Here is a 22965-nt window from a genome sequence, read left to right on the forward strand (position 1 = left end):
ATTTTTAATTTTTTTTTTTTTTTTTGTTTTTTAGTGTTTTTATTTATTTGAAATAGTTTTTTTGTTGTTTTTGTGGCCAACTAGCTAGCTAGTATCTAGGTTAAGATATGTTTGAATAACACATTGCATTTCTAATACATCCAGTACTTCTAGCTCTGGCAAAGACATGCAGGTTATTTCAGAGCTATCAGATATCAACCAATTAAGTTATTTTTCAATTGTTTACATTAGTTCAAAACGTTAACCTGGTGATTTTTTTACATTTTGCAAGAAATTATTTTGGGCACTAAATATAGTGTTTATATGACAAAGCATATATTAAGCATGCCTGGAGAAAAGAAAACCTCTGTAAGGTCACTGATGCTCTTCTGACGTTGGAAAAGTTGATTGTATCCTGAAATCCAAGTATGTGAATACATTTAGCTCACAGCATTTAACAAAATACATATTTTTTTACACAGGCAAAAGTTGACCAAATATTCAATTAAGAGGTGGCAATAAATTCGAGAGCTGGGTTTTTTTTCATAACTTTGAAATGTCAATATATCATTTTTTTTATATATATATTAAAAATTGCATGCGTTATATGACTTTCCCAATGATCAGAAATGTGCCAATTATCCCGAAGCTTTATGACATGACATCCTAACATCAATGTCACATAAATAGCGACTCGTGTACCACAGCACTGCCTTATAATAAATAGTGACAGTGCAGTGGCAAATCAGAGGAAACGACTTATTGCATCAAAAAGAGCCACGCATAATAGGATGCATCCCAAATGGCTCCCTCCTCCTTACGAAGTGCACCAAAAGTTAATTGCTTTTTCTGCCCCTTTGTAGTGCATTGTATATCAAGGAGGGAATCCATTTGAGCTCCACATCGAGCGCGGTGCGGGGCGCACAGGAGGTTTACACTTTTTTTGCGGCGCGCGCGCGGTGACACTAGACCGGGTGAGTCACCCCCGGCGTGCTGCTGAGTACTGAGTGTTGAGCGCGCGCGGATCCTCTCCCGCTTTCCGTTCGCGATTGTACTTTTTCACCAGACTGTCGACATTTATCGCCCCCTTCGGTCCTTCGTTCTTCGTGTCACCACGCCGGTCATGCCGAGCTGGAGGAGGAATCTGACTTTTTGCTTACAGAAAACGCACGACGAAGGTAAGACGCGGGGATCTGCGGCGGCAGTGTCGCGTGCACGGGCTTGGCGATGCGGAAATCGCGCGTGTCGGTGGATTTGGCGCTCGTGCGTAACAGTGCTTCCCCCCCTCCGGTGTCTTTTGCAAACAAAACCTCGAGCCTCATGCTTATTTCTGAACGCTGATTCTTCGTAAGGTGTAAACCATTCCACGTGCTAAGGTTCACGTTGGGTGTCCCAGGGTAACCCAAGTTCAACCTCCATCAAACACATCTGATCCACATCACTGGTCTGTCTGACTGACCTTTGTTAAACTCTTCAGGAAAATAAATCAGTTCTTAAAAATTCCTTTAAGACCCAAGTGGTACCTTTATATAGTACGCTTAATTTGATGGCCAAATGTACATATAACATACATATGGTTTATAGACACCAATCAAACACATGGTTGTTGATCATCCAGTTCCATATTTGGTCCTTCCTTTGTTATAATAAGCTCAACTCTTTTTGGAAGTCCTTCCACCTTCCTCATTTCAGCCACAAGAGCATTACTGAGAACAGGCACTGATGATGGGTTTGGAAACCTCTTGGTACAGTCAGTATTCAAGTTTATCCCAACGGTGTTCAGTAGGGTTGATGCCAAGGCTCTTTGAAGGACAGTTGAAGGTTTCTACTCCAACCTTGGCAAATAATGTCTTTATTGATCTGAACTAACAGGATCAGGGTGAGCCCCCGCACACACACACACACACACACACACACACACACACACACACACACACACACACACACACACAACCATCACCCTACTGAACTGTACACTACACCTCTAGGACATTGATGGCTCATTAATGATTTCCTGATGTTACTGATTATCCTCCTGTGCACCTGTGTTATGCAATGACAAAGTTCTATCTATCTATCTATCTATCTATCTATCTATCTATCTATCTATCTATCTATCTATCTATCTATCTATCTATCTATCTATCTATCTATCTATCACCACATTTTCTTATGGAGTTAACCTACCTGTATGTTTCTGGGAGGTAACAACAAACTTGAGGGAATCCATGACAATGTAAGAACCTAATCTAAGATCATTACAACTCAAACCTAATCCATCCAAAAAATCTAAAATGTGATTGGGATTTACTAAATAATCATTTTTATCTGTAGTGTCCTGCTTATAAGTTGACTGGTAATTTAGATCAGACGTGTTCCACTAAGACTGGAGTTGTCTATCTGAAAAGCCTCAGATGTTGTATCCTTGGACACTAGCAAAACTACCAGAAGTGACCAGTTGCAGCCTTTTTGGTTTAGCAGGGACAGACATAAAGAGTGTAACTTGTCTGGAGACATTAGTGAGAGTGAAAGTTTTGCCCTGGGCATAAAGCGATCAGCCAATAACATTACGACAGGTGACATGAATAACATCGATTATCTCTTCATCATGGCACTTGTTAGTGGGTGGGATATATTAAGCAAAAAGTGAACATTTTGTCCTCAAAGTTGATGTGTTAGAAGCACAAAAATGAAAATAAAGAAATGACAAGGGCTGAATTGTGATGGCTAGATGACTGGGTCAAAGCATCTCCAAAACTGCAGCTCTTGTTGTCGGAGCCAACAGACGAGCTACTGTATCTCAACTAGATTTTAACTTAATTCTGATTCTGATAGAAAGGTGTGATACTACACAGTGCATCACAGTTTGTTGTGTATGTGCCTGTGTAGCCACAGACCAGTCAATATTAGGCAGGTGGTCATAATGTTATGCCTGGTCTGTGTACATTTGTGTAAATACTTTTAAAGCTGTTTAAATACCATGAGAAGGTGCAATGCAAAACTGCAACGTAGTGGTAGAGATGGTCAACAAGCCTTCGGCACTTGTTTGTAGTAAGCCAGGGTAGATGTAAAGACACCAAATAAGATACCAGTTGTGCAAGGCAAAATATTTACAAATTATTCTTTTGAACACTTGAAAAAAGTTCCTGTAAGAACTTACAGAAAGTCTCATGGGGACACTGAAAGTACAGATACAAAGCTTTTAAACATTTTTTTCATCGATTTTGTCTATTGTCTCACTTGCAATTTTCCAGTGAATTGCAGTCATTACACTGAAATCCAGTTTAGAAGGAGAAAGCAATACACTGGACTGTGTGCATTTGTGTGCATTTGTGTGTGTGTGTGTGTGTGTGTGTGTGTGTGTGTGTGTGTGTGTGTGTGTGTGTTTGTCTGTGCAGCCTCTGTATAATGGGAGTTGTAGAATTGAAGGTTGCCAGATAATATCTGAAAACTAGCAGTTTCCCTCCCTATCTTGAACAAGGTAAGTTCTCAGTTAAAGAATTCAATTTAAGATTAGTTCAAACTTCAAACTTTCGGTAAACATAAAAAAAATAGAGCGAATGGAAATATACAAATATGGAATTGGTTTAGTAATTTCTGTTGTTTTATGGTATTTCATCAAGACTCCAGCTGCATACAGTTCTGTTTCTATACAGGGTAATGGGATAATTAATGGAAAATGTTCAAGAAATTTATATTTTTAAATAAAAAGATTTAGACTCCCAATCCTACAGTATAAGTTAATATTAGGGATGAGCAATATGAGAACATTTTATAACAATACAAAAAAACTTACATAAGAAGAATCATATATTTGTTTATTAGTGCTGCAAAAACTGGACATGATACTTATATATAAAAATATGATTAAATAAGAGGCAGAAGAAATAAATCCTTTTAATAATTGTAACATTTAAACATTTTGTTTAATACAAAAATATTCTAGTTAGCTTAAAATAAGTTTATAATTTATCTAAAAAAATACAGATGTAATTTATCACAATGTTGATATTATATTGCCATATTGCCAAGCCCTAGTTAATGTTATAATTTGGCAGTTCTGATTTGTTACATCTACGAACTTATTACAGTTTATATGAATGTAATAAGAGAAATCCTACAAAACAATCATGTTTCTTTATTTAAAAAATTAAGTTTTCACATTCACAAAATCTGTTTGTGCCATTATTGAGATTAAGCATAAGAGAATTTTCAGTAGGGCCTTTAGAGAAGTGTAACTAAATTATTTTTTGTTTTTGAGTAAAAATTGTATTGTCACATAAGGATGGAAATGACATTAATTGGAGACTCAGAACAAATGAGCATTTTCTAAGTATTCACACCATGGAAGAGACATTTTGTAAATTCTTTTTGTAATGTAAGTTTTAGTTGGATGCAATGTTAAGTATCAGAGTTTCCAGAAGTGGCATTGAGATAACACAGAGGATACAAGCTGGTGAACACTTCAGCTCTCCTTATTTTCACACTGGTGTTATTAAGCATGGCAGCTTCTTCCTTAAAGCGATTCTCTCTCAGCTGGTTAATTCATGTCCAACGCAGCACAACACTATACAGCAGAAAGCCAAATGTCTGACAGTTGTTGTTTTTTTGCACTTCTAACAAACAGAGCTACAGCGTTGTCATAACTGCTCAATATCAAGCTTTAATGTGAATATTATATTACAACAGAAGAATGTAGATGAGAAATGTCTGTCATTTTGTAACTTTAAATAGTTTAAAGCGAAGCTTTTGTGTTTCAAAACAATACATGATACATTTTCTCAATAATGAAATCTGAAGTCATAGAATATATGGTTTCTGAAGCTTTCTTCAGAGGGTGACTACAAGGGGTTCTACCTAGAACTTGTTCTGAATAAGAAACTCTATTAGAAGTTGCTACATACTGTATATCTATTAAGGATTTTGTAGAAATATATTTGATAACTGCATATATTTACGTCCAAATTATACTTGTTTTAATGTTGACAGAAATTTCCGAAATTATTTCAACATTTCAAAGTATTACCTAGACAAATGTTCATGAACAGAAATGTTGGAATGGGTTCTCTTAAAGGGACATGTTACAAATAGTCTTTTTTAAATTCTTTTTCTTTTTTGTTTGATTTCTGAATGAAACTTTCTATTGATAGCACAAACACTGTAAAGTAATATATGTAAATGTTAGCCTTACCATGGAAATTATACAATTATGCATATAGGGAAAAAATCCATTTGCCCTCCTGGCTCTATATGTATTAAGTTTTAGGAGGATGTAGCATTAATCCATCAGACAGAAGTATCTCACCCACACAAAGCAGAAATTCTTATTCATCCACACTGCACTGTTATGAAAAAGGGATTAAGATAGTATTTTTATATTAGCCTAATTTTTTACTTAGTTTTGTCAATAGGGCTAAGATTAAAGTTTCGTTGAAGTATATTCTTTATTCTGATTGTAATTGCTCCACACAATTAGCCACACAGTTGTAGGATCGTTTCCAGACAATTTATATTCATTCAGAATACTAATACATTTAATACTATTTTTAAACATGTATTTAATGTGTGCCTTGTTCTATATTTTGTTAATAAGACATTAGATATACAGTACAATTCTAATATTTACATTTGTAGCTTATTTGTTTTTGTTGCAAAATGACATTGCAAAAATTGCATTACAGGATATTATACTACGTAAATGCTTCTTCTATATCAGGGGCACCACACAATCAGCATCATATTGTTTTAACACATGCATCATTTTTTGTTGATCAGAATTATTTGGACACATGTGGACACATCTCACACACATGTGGATCTTCCCCAATCTGTTTGGGCCCCAAAAGTGTTCCAGCAGGGTAGTGTCCCTGTACTCCATGTTTTGCCAGTCTCCTATGACCTGCACAGAGCCCTGAACTTAACAGTACTTAACACCTTTGGAAACAAATGGGAAACCATTGCCTGAGGTCACTTGCTTCTCTTGCTGCTGATTGGGCAAATTTCTATCACCATGCCTCAGAATCTAGTGAAATGACTTGGATGCTGAAATAGTAGAAAACAAAGAGACCAGCAACTTAATAATTCCTGTGATTTTGTTCGAGCAAGCAACAATCTGTTTGTGATGATAAGGTGTCCACAAACTGTTGCACATACCATTGTCACATGCCTAATTTAATTTTCAAAGCTACATTATTAATGCATGTTTACATTTTTTTTCACCCCAAACAATTGCAGTTTGTAATTATGATTAGATTTACTGAATTTTGTGATGAAGCAAGTAGTCTAGCAGATGCCACACATTAATTAGCAGCTTTTACTAAATATAGGATTGAAAACATTTGGTGACATACAATGTAATGTTTTCAGTTTACTAATTTTACAGGCATCAGATATATTTTCTTGAAACTGTTTGTAGTCTGTAGGTTTATTGCTATAATATTGCTTTGATTCTCAGAAATTTGGGATTTGCCAGAAACAAAGCAACACTAGTGTCATTTATAAAGCCAGCTGTTAGTGTTACTGTACATTCGATTGTTCATAGAGGCGTTAATTGCCATCACTCTATATTTAGAATGGTGTCGAATTGCAGACGTGGAAGATCATGAGCTGTGTTCTACCACCAAAGTCCAGTAATAATAAGAAATGTTTATATCTCACACATATTAAAAAATTCTTTAGTTGCCTAGATTCGTACAAATATACATTGTTTATACTGAACCATCGCCTTTGGTGTTCACATAACATTTTTGTGAATTTTGTGAAAGTCATCATGCATCTGCACCTTTTAAAGTTGATCACTCTTAGTCACTTTTATTTCAAAACACTACACTCATAAGATACTTTATTATGAACATCTGTACACACTCATTATTGAAATTATCTAAGCAACCATCATTACACAGCAGTAAATGTAAATACAGGCCCAGAGATTCAGTTAATGTCAGAACTTTAATTAATCATAATGAGGGAAAATGTGATCTCAGTGACTTCACAGGGTTGAGCTGATCTCATAGGACTTTCACGCACAACAGTTTTTAGATTTCACACAGAATAATGTGAAGATAAACACCCAGTGATCGGTGGTTCTGCAGGTCAAAATGCCTTGTTGATAAATATGTCTCAGCCTGAGCAGTACTGCTGGGCATCTTTTTATTTCCACAATTTACTATTGTTTTAGCACAATAGATAACACACCATGGCACAAAAAAACCCCCAACAACATATAACTCAATGGCCTAACCAGGCATTAGACACCTGAATCCAGTAAAATGCTTTTGGAATGTGGAATAATTGGAAATTTGCAGCATGAATGTGCACCTGACAAATTCAGAAATATTTATTTGTAGTCAATGCAATTTTTTTTACAAGAATGTCAAAAGGATGTTATATATGTTATAAGGGTATCTACTATTGAAGTTGTCATGAACATGGCGTTACAGAGCATTGCATTGCTCTGCATCATTTAGCAAAACCCATCTTTTTCAGAAATAGATGAAGTGGTCTATTTGCCTAATCTTTAAATATAGATTATGCAGATCTCTCTAATAAACATTTAACAATAAACACCAGGAGCTGCAGGTTTCTGTCACATTAGTGTTCATGAATCATGCCCCAGATGATAGGTCGTTATACACAGCAGGTGCAGAGGTCAGCAATATAAAGCATTATTCTCAACAATGAAGTCATTCGCTATTCAAATCATTGATAATATGCGCCTTGCATGCACACACACTCAGACACCCACACACACACCAACCCTTACTCACAAACACCTCTTCAGCTTTCATCTCCGATTACACTTAATTTGCAACTTAGAATAATAATCACAGAACACCAAAAGTGCTCTGGAGGATACTGATGACTGCAGAGTGTCTCCCGGAATTTGTACAGGCCGGTAATGAAGACATGACAGACGTTATAACATGAATATTTATAGGGTTCTTAATCCAAGGAGGGACATTATTTTTCCTAAGACTGAGTAAACTACTTATGTGGAAAAACTAGTCTATATACTATTTAAATCATTGAACATTTACCCTTCAGTGTGGTTAATCTGAACAGGTAAGAACTGATCTCAAACACAAGTCCATCCAAGAGTGTATGAGTAATGGTTTCTCAGTCTGCTTTCAACTGAAGTACTTACTTCATAATTTACTTTGATGTACTTCATAATTAAGTTAAGGTTAATTATAACATTGGCTTACAAAAGTAATTAAATTAAGCGGTTCTTAGCTTGTATTCTTTAAATAACTATGATTTTACATATGCTTTTTGTTCTGTCTGAACGTTTTTGGGAATATATAGTGTTCTTTAGTCTGTCATGTTTTTGGAAGACATGTTATTTTTTCTTGATCTTCAGTTTTTAACAGGAAGATGACAGTTGCTTTTCCCCCCTCCTATATATATATATATATATATATATATATATATATATATATATATATATATATATATATATATATCCTAAGTAATATTCTAACAAGGTTTTACTTATTAATAAGTTATTTTTTGTTGATAAACACTAATTAAAATGATGTTGATGTAAAACTGAAACAAGTGACATGTTCACAGGTATGTTCAGGGATATTTTCTGTTCTTAGTAGTGATTAGATTACGCACTACAGCAGCACAATTATATACATCTCATTTTCTGCCTTCTATCTAGCCAGTACTTTGTACAGCAAGAATCAACACATGCTATTATGCAGAGCTTCCTCCAGCTCCATTTAAGTAATTATCAGCTTCTGCAGGTCAAGGTTTTGTCTCCTGTAGTTAAGTGGTGGTGTGCTGAATACTTATAAAGGCACCTATCTCTCAGTATGATTAATACATACTGCTTTTGTTAGACATGGCCAGGCGAGACTGGTGATGGTGATATTACAGTGTCTCCAGACACATGCCAGTCTGTAAATTCAGGTTTATGGAGTAACAGTTGACTTAGGGCCATTTGCATGGATGCATTTTGTGGTTCAGTGGTTCAGCCTGCCTGGGCCTGCATTAGCAGTGGTCCATGAATGTATTGTGAAGAGTGTGCTAAAGGGCAGCTTTTCTCCAACTTCAACTCTATTTCAGTGTAGTACTGAATACAGTATGGTTTAAATGAGTGCAGAGGTTCAGGTAATAAGTATATTGGTAGAAGAATGCTGAGGATGGAGCCACCAGGTAGGAGGAAAAGAGGAAGGCCAAGGAGGAGGTTCATGGATGTGGTGAGGGAAGACATGCAGGTAGTTGGTGTGAAAGAGGCAGATGTAGAGGACAGGGTGGTATGGAGACGGATGATCCGCTGTGGCGACCCCTAATGGGAGCAGCCGAAAGAAGAAGAAGAAGAAGAAGAAGAGGTTCAGGTAATAAGAGGTTCACACAATTTATAATATATAAGGACCAATATTATCAGTGATTTTTCACCTATTAGTTTGTCTGGAACCACAAGCTCAAGTAGAAACAGCTTTTTGTAAGCACACAAAGTTTTGTGCCTAGCAGGTCAGTTTTGACCCTTTAATGTCATTCATACACCTAATGGGCAGTGTGTTTGGTTGATTAAAATGTCCTAGGGCTTACTTGGAAGCAGCTTGAGACCATATTCTTTGGCCTGAGCTCATCTTTCCTATTCTTTCTCAGGCCAGTTGTTAGATCCACACCTGTTGTGTTTATACCAGCAAAATGAAAAGCACCTAGCAGGTAAGCCAAGTTCAATTCAACAGATTTCCTGGACAACACAGATAATATATTTTTAAATACAATATGAAAGCAACATGTAAACTGTGAAATCGACAAAAAGCAATAGGTTTCAATAAATAGACAAATGAACAATACCCCAGGTTTTTATATAATAGAATATGGTTTTTATTTAAAAGCTAATAATGCGATAATTAATATCACTAAATCTGCAATGATGTATAGTCTATTATTTTTCATATTACTTTATACATTTGACAATTTTTTGCACATCAGTTTGTTCTTTTTCAAAAAATTTAATCATTGCCTTTTAAATTGGCGCATCAATCCAATCGGGATTGCTCTAGCCCTGAAAAAAAAAAAAAAAATGTACAAGCATTACACAAACACAGTTTTTAGAAAATGAAATGTATGACATAATGTATAAGGAAAAGACTACAGGGGTATTATTAAGGGCACAAAAAAAACAGCAGACTGTAAAAAGCTTTAAAAAGTTCCAAACTGTGATTCGAAAGATGATGGAGGGGATGTTGGTCTGTTGGGGAGAATTTCAGAGTTAAGGTGCCACCATGCTGAATGATCTACCACCCACTGAGGAGAGTCAAAACCTATGCATGACAAGTAAATAATTACTGAGAGATCTGAGACTATCGGGAGTCGTGCTTCAATGGAGTTGTTTAGATAGATATTTACAGTATAAATTGCTTTAAATGTCAGAATTCTGTATGAATTAAATGCAAACATTAACCCATCCAGTGCATGTTATAAACAGCAGGGATGATATAAACATGCATACAATTTTTCTTGTTTTAGTTTTTAGGGTCCCTGGGACAAAAAGATTACATGTTAGGGCTTTTATTTTTTATTTATAGTTGTCAAGTAGATATGTAGGTTCAGTAGGATGGATAGAATATGTACCAGTGTGGCCTGGCCAATAAATTGATGATTTGTCCCATCTTGTGTTATATAATAATTACTTAATAAATGGCTCATTTAATGTGTATGTGGTCTTTTATATTTAAGTCTAAAATTGACAATGAAGTGAATAAATTTGTGCAAAACCTTTGCTAACATATTTGAACTGCTGACAAATTTTACGTTTTTTTCCACCACTTTTTTTTGCAAAACCGATTTGATGAGACAAGAAGCCCAGGTCTAATAGCCCATATTTTAAGGTTTTGAACCTCTGAAAAGAAGAGACATTTATTTTAAGATGTGATAGATCAGAAGCACAGGGGCCAGAAACTGAGCTATCTTAGTTTTTTATCTGTTTCCTCCTGAGCTGTAATCTGTGAAGTCTAAGGTCAAGGGCAGCACTTTACTACCCAGAATTAATCATGGAATGATTGTAGAGCATGAACAAGCAGATCAGATTTCTATTCTATATAGCACTTATTCAAGAATGTGACTTTCTAAACATGCTTTAAATAGTAGTTGTAATACATCAGAATTATTCTTTAAAATGGAATAGAAACCTGGCAGGTCTAATAGGTAATTTGTGTGCCCTGACTTGAATTGTGACTCTTCATGCATAAGCACCACTTACTGTTTATTCTAAAAGAGTGTGAAAGATAAGAAACAGAAGTGCCAGTGCTGCTGGCATCATTGTTTTACAGCTTAATATACTCTCTGTGTTTATATTCTTCCAGCCTGGCCCATCTATCTCCTTAACTGTGATGGGTAGCCTTAGCAACATAACTAAAACTGCCTTCCACAACAGCACATCATCAACTTCAGTAACAGAAGGTGTCATGGAGAGACAATAACCGGCTCCAGCACTGAATTTATGGATACGGACGGATAATGTCTTTCTGATGGCCTTTTCTTTCCACTCTGTCTTTTTTGTTGGACTAAAAACAGCACACACCACTGGTGCTGCTATCAAAAACAGTAAGCGGATTGTGTTAGCACTTACTCTGACACTTTAGACCAAGTTTCTGCTATATATGCATTAGGTAGAAATAAATATCAAGGGGAAAGGAACAGTTGGTAACGTAATCATTGTTTGGAATTTTGCCTCAGTGAGGATGGATCAGAATTTTTTCTTTTTTATAAGAGTTGGGGAAAGATCGAACACACACAATAGTTTGAATCAGAATCTCTCTAATTTAATTTTACAGCTTAGCACAGGCAAGCACAGGCACTTGTGAGTGGGGTTAAGAGTGCAGAGAAAGAAAGGAAAAGTAAAGACAGGAGCATTCATAAATCAACATTCAAATGAGTTAAATTGGAAGTGGAGTTAAATTACAAGCCTTTTTACATCCTTTTATATGACACTCTTTATCTTTCAAATGTTGATGTACTGTGTGTAGTTTTCAGAGTCACTGTCTTGACTAGTGTGACAGGTAATAATTATATACTTCACCATCCATTCCAATAGGAACACCGGTACTCCTGCTGATTTGTGCAGTCAACTATTAATGTGGCAGCAGCACAATACATAAGATCATACAGATTCAGGTAAAGAGCGTCAGCTATTATATACCTAAACATTACAATTGGGGAAAAGTGTGATCTCTGTGAATTTAACCATGGTGTACTTGTTGCAAAATGTAAGAGTATTTTCGAAATCTCCTGAGATTCCTGCATACAGCAAGCTAGCGTTTATATACAATGATGCAAACAACAAAAACAACTCTGTGTATGGAGGGTCTGTAGGCTAGTTCATAGCAGAGATCAGAGGAAAATGTCCAGACAGGTCTGAGCTTATAGGAAGTCTTTAATAACTGTGTGCTATCATCAGAGACAGGAAGTAATGAAGTACAAACCCTCCATTACTGCAATTAAGTCTATTTTTCTGGAATCAGTACTTTACTTCACTTTATTTTTTTAACAACCTTTTACTTTCACTCATTACATTGTTTACACAAACTTTCTACATCTAATATTTTTAAACCAGGCTTGTTACTTTAGTTTTATTCTATTTGGTGACATGATCAATATTTTTCTTCTCATTGCATGCTGTTTTCAGCCCATGAACCTATTTCTTGTAATTGCACGGCTTTTTCAGTCTACCACAACAAGTAAGGCAGAAGGCAACAAGAAGTATGGGGCTACATGTTTAGCCTGGATACATTCATTAAATAACATTTGAAATGATTTTGTATTACTATATTAATATGACGTGAGGTCCAGTTATCAGCATGACACTAAAACAGGTAGTAGTAATGACTACTTTTTACTTACGTACATGTCAGAGCCCAAACTTCTTTACTTTATCTTGAGTTAAAAAGTATAATCTATACTTAAATTTTTATCAAACCAAGGTTACATTTTGAACCGTGAATTTTGTGTACCGTTAAACCCTTATAATGGGTCACACCCCTAAATCAGTTAACTCTCATTACACTATGGAAATGTTGTTTATTACATATTGCTTATTATGGTAATTTAAATCATGTTCTTGTCAATTCAGTCTGTTTCAATAAACATCCAGCTTCTGTAAATAGTCACTAACATCAGGTTGGTCAAATCCAGCAAACTAAAAGCCTTAGATTGGATAGCAGAACTATAAACTTTTGCAATGTTCATTATGTAAACTGGAGTCAAAAAGGTCTGAGGGTACAAGAGCGTGTAATTAGATCTAGAATGAAGAGCCCAAACTTAATAAGATGTTGCATTGCTTCATTGCCTGAAGAAACTGAGCAATTTATTGTGTTACTAAAAGTGGTTCAGTGCTGCTTTTTGGGGGGGCCCAGCTGAGGTAGATGAAGCCATTTTTTTTAATTATTAAATCAAATAATGATTTAATGGAAGGTCAAATGAAAAGAAATAATGTTGAAATACAACTGGTAATGTAAGATGAATCAAAATAAGACAACAAAAAAAAGTATATGTTTCATTAAAAACTAAGTTTGTTTCAAATATAAAGGTACAGTGCGGGAAATGGGGGAATCACTCTGTCTGTACTGAAGATATAGCTGAGCTTAAGAACAAGCTCGCACACTTAACAGCTGAGTTTGTCTCAATTGAAAAACAAGTGGACCTTGAATCTCTGTTGAGACGAAATACCATTAGGATCGTCAGAGGGTTTCTAAGTACACTGTCACCAACACTACAGCTGTCACCGCGTTGCTTAAGAAAGCTTTTAAGTTCCACTGTTAGCCCGGGTAAATAGAACATCCCAATCGAAACCCGAAACATGGTGGGCGACCACGCACAATTTTTACCAGGTTTCATTATTATAGTGACATCAAATGTTCTACAACAAGCAAGAAAGAGTCAACAGGATGGGGTTTGTTATGGACTTTTGTTTATGGCATGTCTCTATATCATCTATAAGGGTGTTGAAAAAGACTTTGTTTCTGCAGACAAGGCCAAGTAATATATTTAAACGATGCACATTGGTTAGTGCTTCCACCTAATATGTTACAAAAGAGGGTAAAATTATGCTAATGTGAAAGGCTTCTGTTTTTCAAGGGGTATATCATTATTGGAAGCACCTACCTGAGTATTAGTTAAGTATTAAGACTCTGTGGGAGTCATCTGTCTCTCAAATCTACTTCAGGGTCAGGTTATTTTCCGAGTTTTGTGACTTTTTGTGTAAATGATGAACATGGACATGAACAAATAACTTTTCAGAACATTGAACATCAACTAAAACATTATCTTATACAAATATGCCAAGGTTTTTTGTTGTATGTAGAGCTGCAACAACTAATTATAACAAATTATAACGATTAGTTGGGCTGCTCAAGTTTCCGTTTAGCGTGAAGGCAAGATAAAACAGCTGCCGCGACAATGGCGGAGAGTACAGGGTCAACTGGCAGCAGGAACAAGTGTGCGTCATCCAAAGCATGGGAGCATTTTATATTAAACGCAACAAAAAAAGTTTACCTGGAAGTTAAGCAAAACAAACTTTAACTTGAAATGATTTAACTACAATTTATTATTGTTAAATTTAATTTAATAATCCACCTTTTCTAAGGTCTAATTAAATCCATTATGACTATATAGATTAAACTATTTGCATATAATATATAACTATAATATTTTATCAGTTACAGAATGTAGTCTCTTTTAATACAATATTGGGAACTGTGATCAATTTGAAATAGAAATATTATTTTTGAATCTCACAAGTATGAATAAATAATCAGCATATACTAATAAATCTTAGCAAAACGCAAAACTCTGCCTCTGCTCACAACTGACAAAAAAGAAAATCCAAAAAAACTAGCTCATTACACAATAAACATTGTAGATTACACTGCATGTTTTATATATATATATATATATATATATATATATATATATATATATATATATATATATATATATATATATATATAAAATTACATTTCTTTGAAGTTCTTTTTCTATTGTTTGTTCCTAATGGTGGCTTTGATTAAAATTGCTTTTCTTAAAAGCATATATTTTCTTATGTTGCAAACTTTCAGTACTTTAAAAAAGAAAGCTATTACTATAACATCTTTATAAATATATATATTATTTATCTTTGTATTTTCTTTTCCCTGTGAAAGCTATTTGACTATTTTGTCAAAGGATTGCCTGCCTGCCTATTGTTAAGAAGCCTCACAGGCAATTTGAGTTCCACAGAAACCAATAAATCCTGGATGGTCGAAGGTCTTCACAGTACGCCACCTAAATCGATTTGGTAAAGACTCTGGATGCTGCAGTCCAGTCCTACTGGAATACCTTTTCACGAAAACAATATCATGTCTTTCATTGCAGCACAGAATTATAGAGGCCAATCAATGCTAAATCACTTTAAACTGTATTACATCAATGCAGTGAAATGCTACATTTACATTATTCACCTCAATAATGCAGAAAGGCTTGAAAGAATTACATTTCTATTTTTGTTGCATACAAACCTTTATCATGCAAATGAGGAGATGTTTGGGTAAAATGATTGTTATTTAAACAAAATCTCATCTTTTAATCATTGCTGTTCAGTTACTATACTGTATATGCAATTCAGCCTATACACATGAACATTATATTATACTATATTATATTATATTATATTATATTATATTATATTATATTATATTATATTATATGTCTCAAATGGAAATGTAATGTTGTAAATGCCAAAAATTGCACAATATATGTTAATTAGAAATGGTTTAAACCTTTTTGCAAATTGTAAAGGAACTAAATTATTGAAAAGATATGAATCGCTAGAAAATAGTATGTACGTAATGTCATATGTTCATGTTATTATGTGCTAAATACATCCTTGTCTAGAAATAAAATATATTTTAGTTAGGAGCTTGATATCACATTAATATACAGTAAATGCATGGTTTATGTAGTGGTGCAAAAGTATTTATTTCTTGTGATTGGAAAAATCAGTATTGTACCTTTTAGTACTTTTTTAGTTCTACTCAAGCAGTAAATGTAAAGGGGTCATTTTTACTTATATTGGAATAATATTTAAGCAGGGTACTTTTTTTTCTTTTTTACATAAGTATAAGTCCTGATTTTGTTTACTCAGTCCAGAATGATCAGAAAATGTTAAATAGTATGCATGCATTCACTGTTTTTCCATTGTATGGACAATGTCTACAAATTAGAACTTCATTGGCTGCTACATATTGCAGTATGACACATTAACCCTTCCCAGTCATGGGTTCAATACAAACTCATTTTCTACGAAGATTTCATAATTTTCCTATTTATTAAAGCAAAACCGCTGCAGTGACATTTTAACTGCTAGTATATTAATTCAACATACTTAAGAGATAAATCTTCTATAGTTTATCTAATTAGACCACTGTGTATTAAATATTTGATACCAAAAATGTACATTTATTAACTAGCACTTATTTTAACAAGTTTATTATATATACACCTGTATAACATAAACTTAACAATATAACTCTTAGATTTGTTTGACTTGTACTTGTACTGTCTTCCAGTCTAGATTTAAAAGTCATGTAAGAGCCCAGATTTAAGAATGGTACTGCATCTGTGTGTGCTGCCAGCTGTGCCATCATGCATGGCTAGCGCTGGATGCTTTGGACAGGCCGTGTCCATGTTTATTCAGGCCACTGACACTCACAGATGCGTGTTAATCCAAAAGCCTCCATTCCCCTGCTCTTCATCATCACCTTCCCACTGGTCCGCCAGTTCCAGTGACATACTCCCTGAGTGAGTGTGTCTCGCTGTCGGTTACGTGAGCAAATTTTCACTCTAGCTACAGCACATTGTTTTTCTTAGGGACAGATTATGCAGTGTGAGCAAGGTATGTCTGAGACATGAAGGTGTTGTTTTATAGGTGAGAATAGTAGTTTGGTTCTTTTGTTCTCATACTGAATAGGTGTAATATTGAGATAATAGATCTTATCAGTATTGCTTGTGAGACAAAGCTTTTTTGCCATCATTTAACATTTTATATTTTAGTATAGCAATTTTTCTGTTTCTAAAAGTTTTCCTACTTATTGTATCAGTGCACTTTAAACAAGAGACTGTTGTCAGTAATAACACCAAACTGATATCATTTAATCAGATAAAGTCTAAATCAGAAAAGATTTGTTCACAAGAGGCAATTTTCTAGGAGAAAAAAAAAATGCAAAGAAAAGGAACGCTGATAAGATGCCATTGGCCGGATAATTTAACCAGCACTGTTTTAGTACTGTGAGGAAGCTTAACTCCTGACTGAAATATATTGTGTATGTCATTTCTAGGCAAGTATAAGCTTAGCTGATCTTGGGAACGAAGGGATGTTTGTAATTGGCTTAGTCAGTTTCTTTAGGTACTAAGGTCTAAAGGAGGTGTTTATTTTTGAATGGGTTTGATAGCTCCTCATAATAATTCTGTAAGTCAATTTAGGCAGAGTTGTGCACAGGAAGGTCAATTAAAAGTCACTGTTTTACTTGATTTGCTTTGAATTTAGTCATAAGTCATTCCCAGTCGTTCCCTTGTTACACAGTAAACACTCATCTGGCAGGGTGTAGTCTAACACATGCTTCTTTAAATGTAAAGCCACTAAATTTTTCAAACTGCATTTCATGCACCCTGAATTCAATTACAGAAGACAAAGTATCTGTCTTATTTGGTATACATAATACATTGGAAACTCACATAATTATCAGTGTCAATTATATTCTCTTGGATCCTGATTATCGGATTCCCTTGGTTTTCTTGGATGCATGTGGTATTGACAGAGTTCACACTGAGAGATTAATCTATTCTTCCATTCCTACCTGAATAACAGTATTTTTTTTATGTCAGATTGTTTTCCAGAAATCTGATGATCCTTCTGCTCTCTGCTCCAATTTGTCTGGGTTTTTGTTCTAGTGACTTTTCTTGTTATAAAAATGCTGGTCTCCTTATTTTAAGAGAAAGAGCTGTGGAAATCACACCACACAAATGTGATTTATTTGACTTCAGATTTTTATGCTTTAGTTAATTTTGCTTAATTCTTAATCAATAGTTTGAGTTTTTTTTCTGTAGAATGTGACTTATATAGTTATTTTGTCAATCTAGTTCTGTTGAAAGAGTAGTAAAGGTAAGAATTGTGTTAGATTTTGTGTTAGTATTTGATGGAATTGTTATGTATTTTTTTAAACAAAGTGACCACCCATAGATTAAGAAAAATAGGATTTAACACAAATCAACAACAGATATTATTGATGTAGTAGCTCAGTAATTGTCTGAAAGACAGCTCTTTGCTACCAAATTTCACACTGTAGTTCAGCAACGTTAACTATTTTCACACCTTCAGGTGTTAATGAAACATCAGGGATCTTTATAGAAAAGAGAAAAGTGCTAATATTCTTGCTGACTATTTTGTGTATATTCATACAGCTTTATAACAGTGTTTATGGTATATGGTGTTTAAATATCTTGTAATTGCAAAATATGGGGTTGTGTGTATGCATTTAGCATGCAAAGTATAATGCCACAGTGGTGGTTGATTGTGTAAATAAATACAATTGAACAACAGTTTCCAAGTTTCAAGTTTCAGTGAAGAAGTTGCATATGACTATTGTTGTGTAGGTTAATAGTTTTACATTGCTATTGGTCAAGTAGGTTGTCTGCTTGTGGTATACCTCTACAAGCAGAGGTGGAGTTGTTCTGGCCTTAATCATTTATAGAGCGTCTGCCTCTCAAGAATTGGGTATGAATAACTGTCCAGTAACTTTTACCATGAAATTTGTTTTAGTTAAATGCAATGAATGCTATCAGTATGTGTCACAGTCTGTTGTAAACCAATATACACTATATAATGTATGTTTATAGTAATAGTGATATAGTAAATACATGAATAAATCATCCATTTTAGGAAAGACTTCAACAATAATATTATAAAGCATTTTTATTGTAGGATGCAAAGCAAAATAAATAGAAAATGACACGTACACTTTACTGAAACTGAATCCTTTGAGTGGAAACACGAGTCGTGTCAGTCTGGCACCTTTAAAGGTGAGAGGAAGAGCTCATTCCATTGCTTTGGCAAAGTATGTTTAAGTAAAGATGGAGGGCCTAACTCACTGATAAATTGCTTTAGCAAAAGGAAAATATAATTAAATATTTTGTTGTCGGTTGCAAAGCACTATTATCAAATATTTAGCAAGCTGTAAATACAAATTGTTAATTTGGTCGATTCACTACTTAGAAACTTCTACACCCAGTGATAAATCGCAATTTCCTTTTTTGTAGGAGCTGACTTTTTTGATTTGTTTTGATACTCTAACAAGTCAATCATATATTTTTCTTAGAATCTTTGCTGTATTGACTAAAACAGAGTTACTTTATTGTTATTTATTTTTAAATGGGTTAAAACATAATAGTCCAATACAAAAAAACATATTATACATTTTATTCATTGTGATATTGATAATCTTCTTTTAAAAATAAATTGCTGTATTGTGACTAGGCTATAAAAAAAAGACTAAAAGGTCAGTCTCTGCAGGACCTCTTGTATCTGTCATCCAGATTCATTATTGCTTTGGATCACTGACCCGAATGAACAAGCCCTGTCTTATCTGTATCTGTTATACAGCTGCCGAACCTAAAAGCCAGCCCAGTCCACTGCTAAGGGCATAGTGTAGCTTTACTGCTGCACCCTAAATCAATACTAAGCAAAACATTATTCTAAAATTATTATTATATTGTTATTCTTAGAATGGCTCTTGAATGTGTTGCTCCCACTCTGAAGCATGATGGAGGTGTGATGGTTTTGCTTTGCTAGTGACACTATTGAAGATTTAGTCAAAATTGAGAATGCACTTAACCAGCAATGCTCCCACAGTATTTTGCAGCGACGTGCCATCCCATCTTGTTTACACTTAGTGAGACCATAATTTGTTTTCCAACAAGACAATGACACAATAAAATAGAACGCTCTGCCTGGTGAACCATTGCCTGTCATCTCCTTTTTCCAACCGGAACCAGTAAGATCTGTTAAAAAGCTATTTGTTCAAAAAGGAGTGTGATGGAGTGCTGCTTTGTATGACCTGGCCTCCACAATCATCCGATCTAAATCCACTTTAGATAATTGGGAATGAGTTAGACCAGAGCATGAAGGACCAACAAACAAGCACTCAACATCTCTGGGAACTTTTTAAGATTGTTGGAAAACCATTCCAGGTGATTTTCTTCAAAAACTGTGTGCATTTGTACCTAGAAGAATTGAGGCTGTTTTTTCACGCAAAGGATGGCTACACCAAATATTGATTTGATTTGGATTTCTCTTCTGTTCATTTACTTTTAATTGTATTATTTAATAGAAAACAATTAACACTATCTAATAATAAACTATTAATACACATGGAAAAAAAATATTTTTTGGAAAGAACTCTGTTGTATTTGTTCACACAATTGTTGTAATTGTAGGTAGCTTTGCTTCTTCTGTCTTGATTATTTTAAACCAGCTAGATGGGGTTAAAGTCTGTCACGATCAGGACCACGTGGAGGATGCGGAGTAAATCAATAAAGCGGTACCAGGAGCATGGACCAACAGGGAATACTGGCGGTAAAGAGTCGAGTAGATTGGGCAGGCGATTAGAGCAGGGCGAGGCTGAGTGAGAGCTTTGGAGGGAGGCGTGGCAGGTGGCTCCCTGACAAAGTCTAAGTAGTTCTGTTACAGTTTTGTTTGGTACATTGTCTTGCTGTAAATTGATCCTCTGGCCAAATAGGCATATACTAGAGGGTATTGCATGGTGCTGCAAAATGCTCTGGTAGATGGTTTAGAGTGAGCCAATCGGCAGCGGGTCTCATTGGCAAGAAAGACAACTCTGATTGGCTATTCTGCTTTGCGACTGAGCACATGAGAAAAAAAAGAACTGCCAAAAGCAAACAATGAAAGAGGGAATTCACAGAACTTGTCATTATTGCTCCTGTGCACGGTGTGGTGTGTCAGAAGCACCTGCCTAATAATCGCCTTAATTTGCAGCACAATCAGCCGATGCTGATTAATGAATAAAAGGGCAAAAATCTGCCCGGCTGATCAGTCTTAAAATAAGTTTTTTAAAATAGGGTAAATACAACCTCAAATGTACAAGACATTATTAACTTTTACAAAAATCAATCTGAAACTATGTAACGAAATACGCTTCATAAGTCAGTAGTTTGTAAAACCACCTTTAGCAGCAGTAAATTGAATCTTTGTCCTGTTGCATGACCCAATTTCGGCCAAGCTTTAGTTGTCGATGGCTTCACATTTGAGTCTAGAATACTTTGCTATACAGAGGGGTTTATGGTCAAATTAAGGGCTGCAATTTGCAAGGTTCTGTGGCTCCAAAACAAAACCAAATTATCATGCCTTGACAGTTGGTATGGGGTGTTGGTTTCTTGGTTGGTTTCTTGCTTTTGGTCTTGGTTTCGCCAAGTTTGTCTCTGTGCATTATGGCCAAACATTTCTACTTTGGTCTCGCCTATTCAGTCGTCTTGTGGTTTTGTAAAGATGCAACTTTGAAAACCTTGCTGCCATGTTCCTTTTAAAAAGTAGAGGCTTTTTCTGAGCAGTCCTTCCAAAACCCCATTTGTTCAGTATTTTTCTAATTGTACTCTTATGGATTTTTTTAATTTTACATGCTAACTGAGGCCTGTAGTTCATGAGATTCTGGATAATTTGGGCTTTTTGCAATTTCTCTGAGCATTGCATTGTCAGACCCTGGGGTAAATTTGTGGGACATCACCTCCTGGAAAGACTGGCAACTATCTTGAATGTTGTACACTTCTGTAAAATGTAGAATGATTAAAATTTCTTTCTGCTTTTTTGATGCTTGTAATTGTCTTTTTTACCCTGTGTATATATATTGCATTATTTAACTGTATGGTTTACTATTCTGTTACACTAGGTCTGTACTTCTCCTGCACTGAAAGCTCCTGACACCAAGTCAAATTCCTTGTGTGTGTAAGCATACTTGGTGATAAAGCTATTACTGATTCTGATTCTGATTTCTGATTCTGATGACCCTTTTCAGATTGATAGGCAGCAACAAGGTAATTAAGGTCATTGCTGATATCTTTCCTTCATGGCATCTTGTTAACACACACACCTGAATGTTTCAGAACAGCAAACTGATAAAACTTTATATTTTTTGCACCTAGATTTTTCATAAATAGTTTCTCCATTTTTGCTAGATTTTCAAAAATAAATAATGACAAGGTATTATATGTCATGTGTTGTTGTTCAGGTTTCATGTACTGAGGTTTTACGTCTCAAATTTATTTAATTGCATATATAGTATGTTTTATAAGCTTTATTACAGTTAATGACTAAACAATGATAGATAGCTGAATGACATTTGTGAAGTTAAAAAATGTAATAAGCTGTAGCTTTCAAGTATGTGTAAATAACGCAGAGTTATGAATTAATTGAAGAATAGCTCTTGAAACCAACTAAGTGGTTGCAGGTGGAATTACCCTACATTTTTTCTGCATAATTGAAATGATTGTTTTGCTGTCAGCATTTAAATTCTTAAAGCACTTCCAAGTTTCATTTCATCTGCTTTTATGAAGCCAGCACAAATAGCTGAAATTTGTATGCTACGGTTTACAGAACTGCACAGGTGAGAGAGGCAGTTTTCTGTCATAAATTTTTATACCTAATTAGCACTACTGCGTTTTTGTTTTGTGTATTTCTGAGCTGAATGCAGGCCTGCAGCGACTTATCATAATCTTGCTTGTTCCAGAGTACACTAAACTGAAACATTTCTGATACAGATTTTGCTCAGAAAACATCTCTAGGTTACATATGTAACCCTAGTTCCCTGAGGGAACGAGATGCTTAGTCGTAATGCTTTGGGAACTCTACTGCATTGTCCATGCTCTGAGTAATGAGTCTAATCAATCAAAATTGAAGACGTCATGACCAGGGAGTATAAAGTGCAC

The 22965-nt window shown here is 35.0% G+C and overlaps 1 protein-coding gene across 2 annotated transcripts in view; it reads left to right on the forward strand.

Annotated features, from left to right (window-relative positions):
- The first annotated feature begins 851 nt into the window (after positions 1–851).
- grip2b (glutamate receptor interacting protein 2b) overlaps positions 852–22965 on the forward strand; it is a 189287-nt gene continuing 167173 nt past the window's right edge. For both annotated transcript variants that reach the window (XM_046875134.1, XM_046875136.1), the window contains exon 1: positions 852–1157. In XM_046875134.1, the coding sequence (XP_046731090.1) occupies positions 1103–1157 (55 nt within the window). In that variant the 5' untranslated portion in view covers positions 852–1102. The remainder of the gene's footprint in view (positions 1158–22965) is intronic.

This window comes from Silurus meridionalis, chromosome 19 (assembly GCF_014805685.1).
Source record: "Silurus meridionalis isolate SWU-2019-XX chromosome 19, ASM1480568v1, whole genome shotgun sequence".
NCBI lineage: Eukaryota > Metazoa > Chordata > Actinopteri > Siluriformes > Siluridae > Silurus > Silurus meridionalis.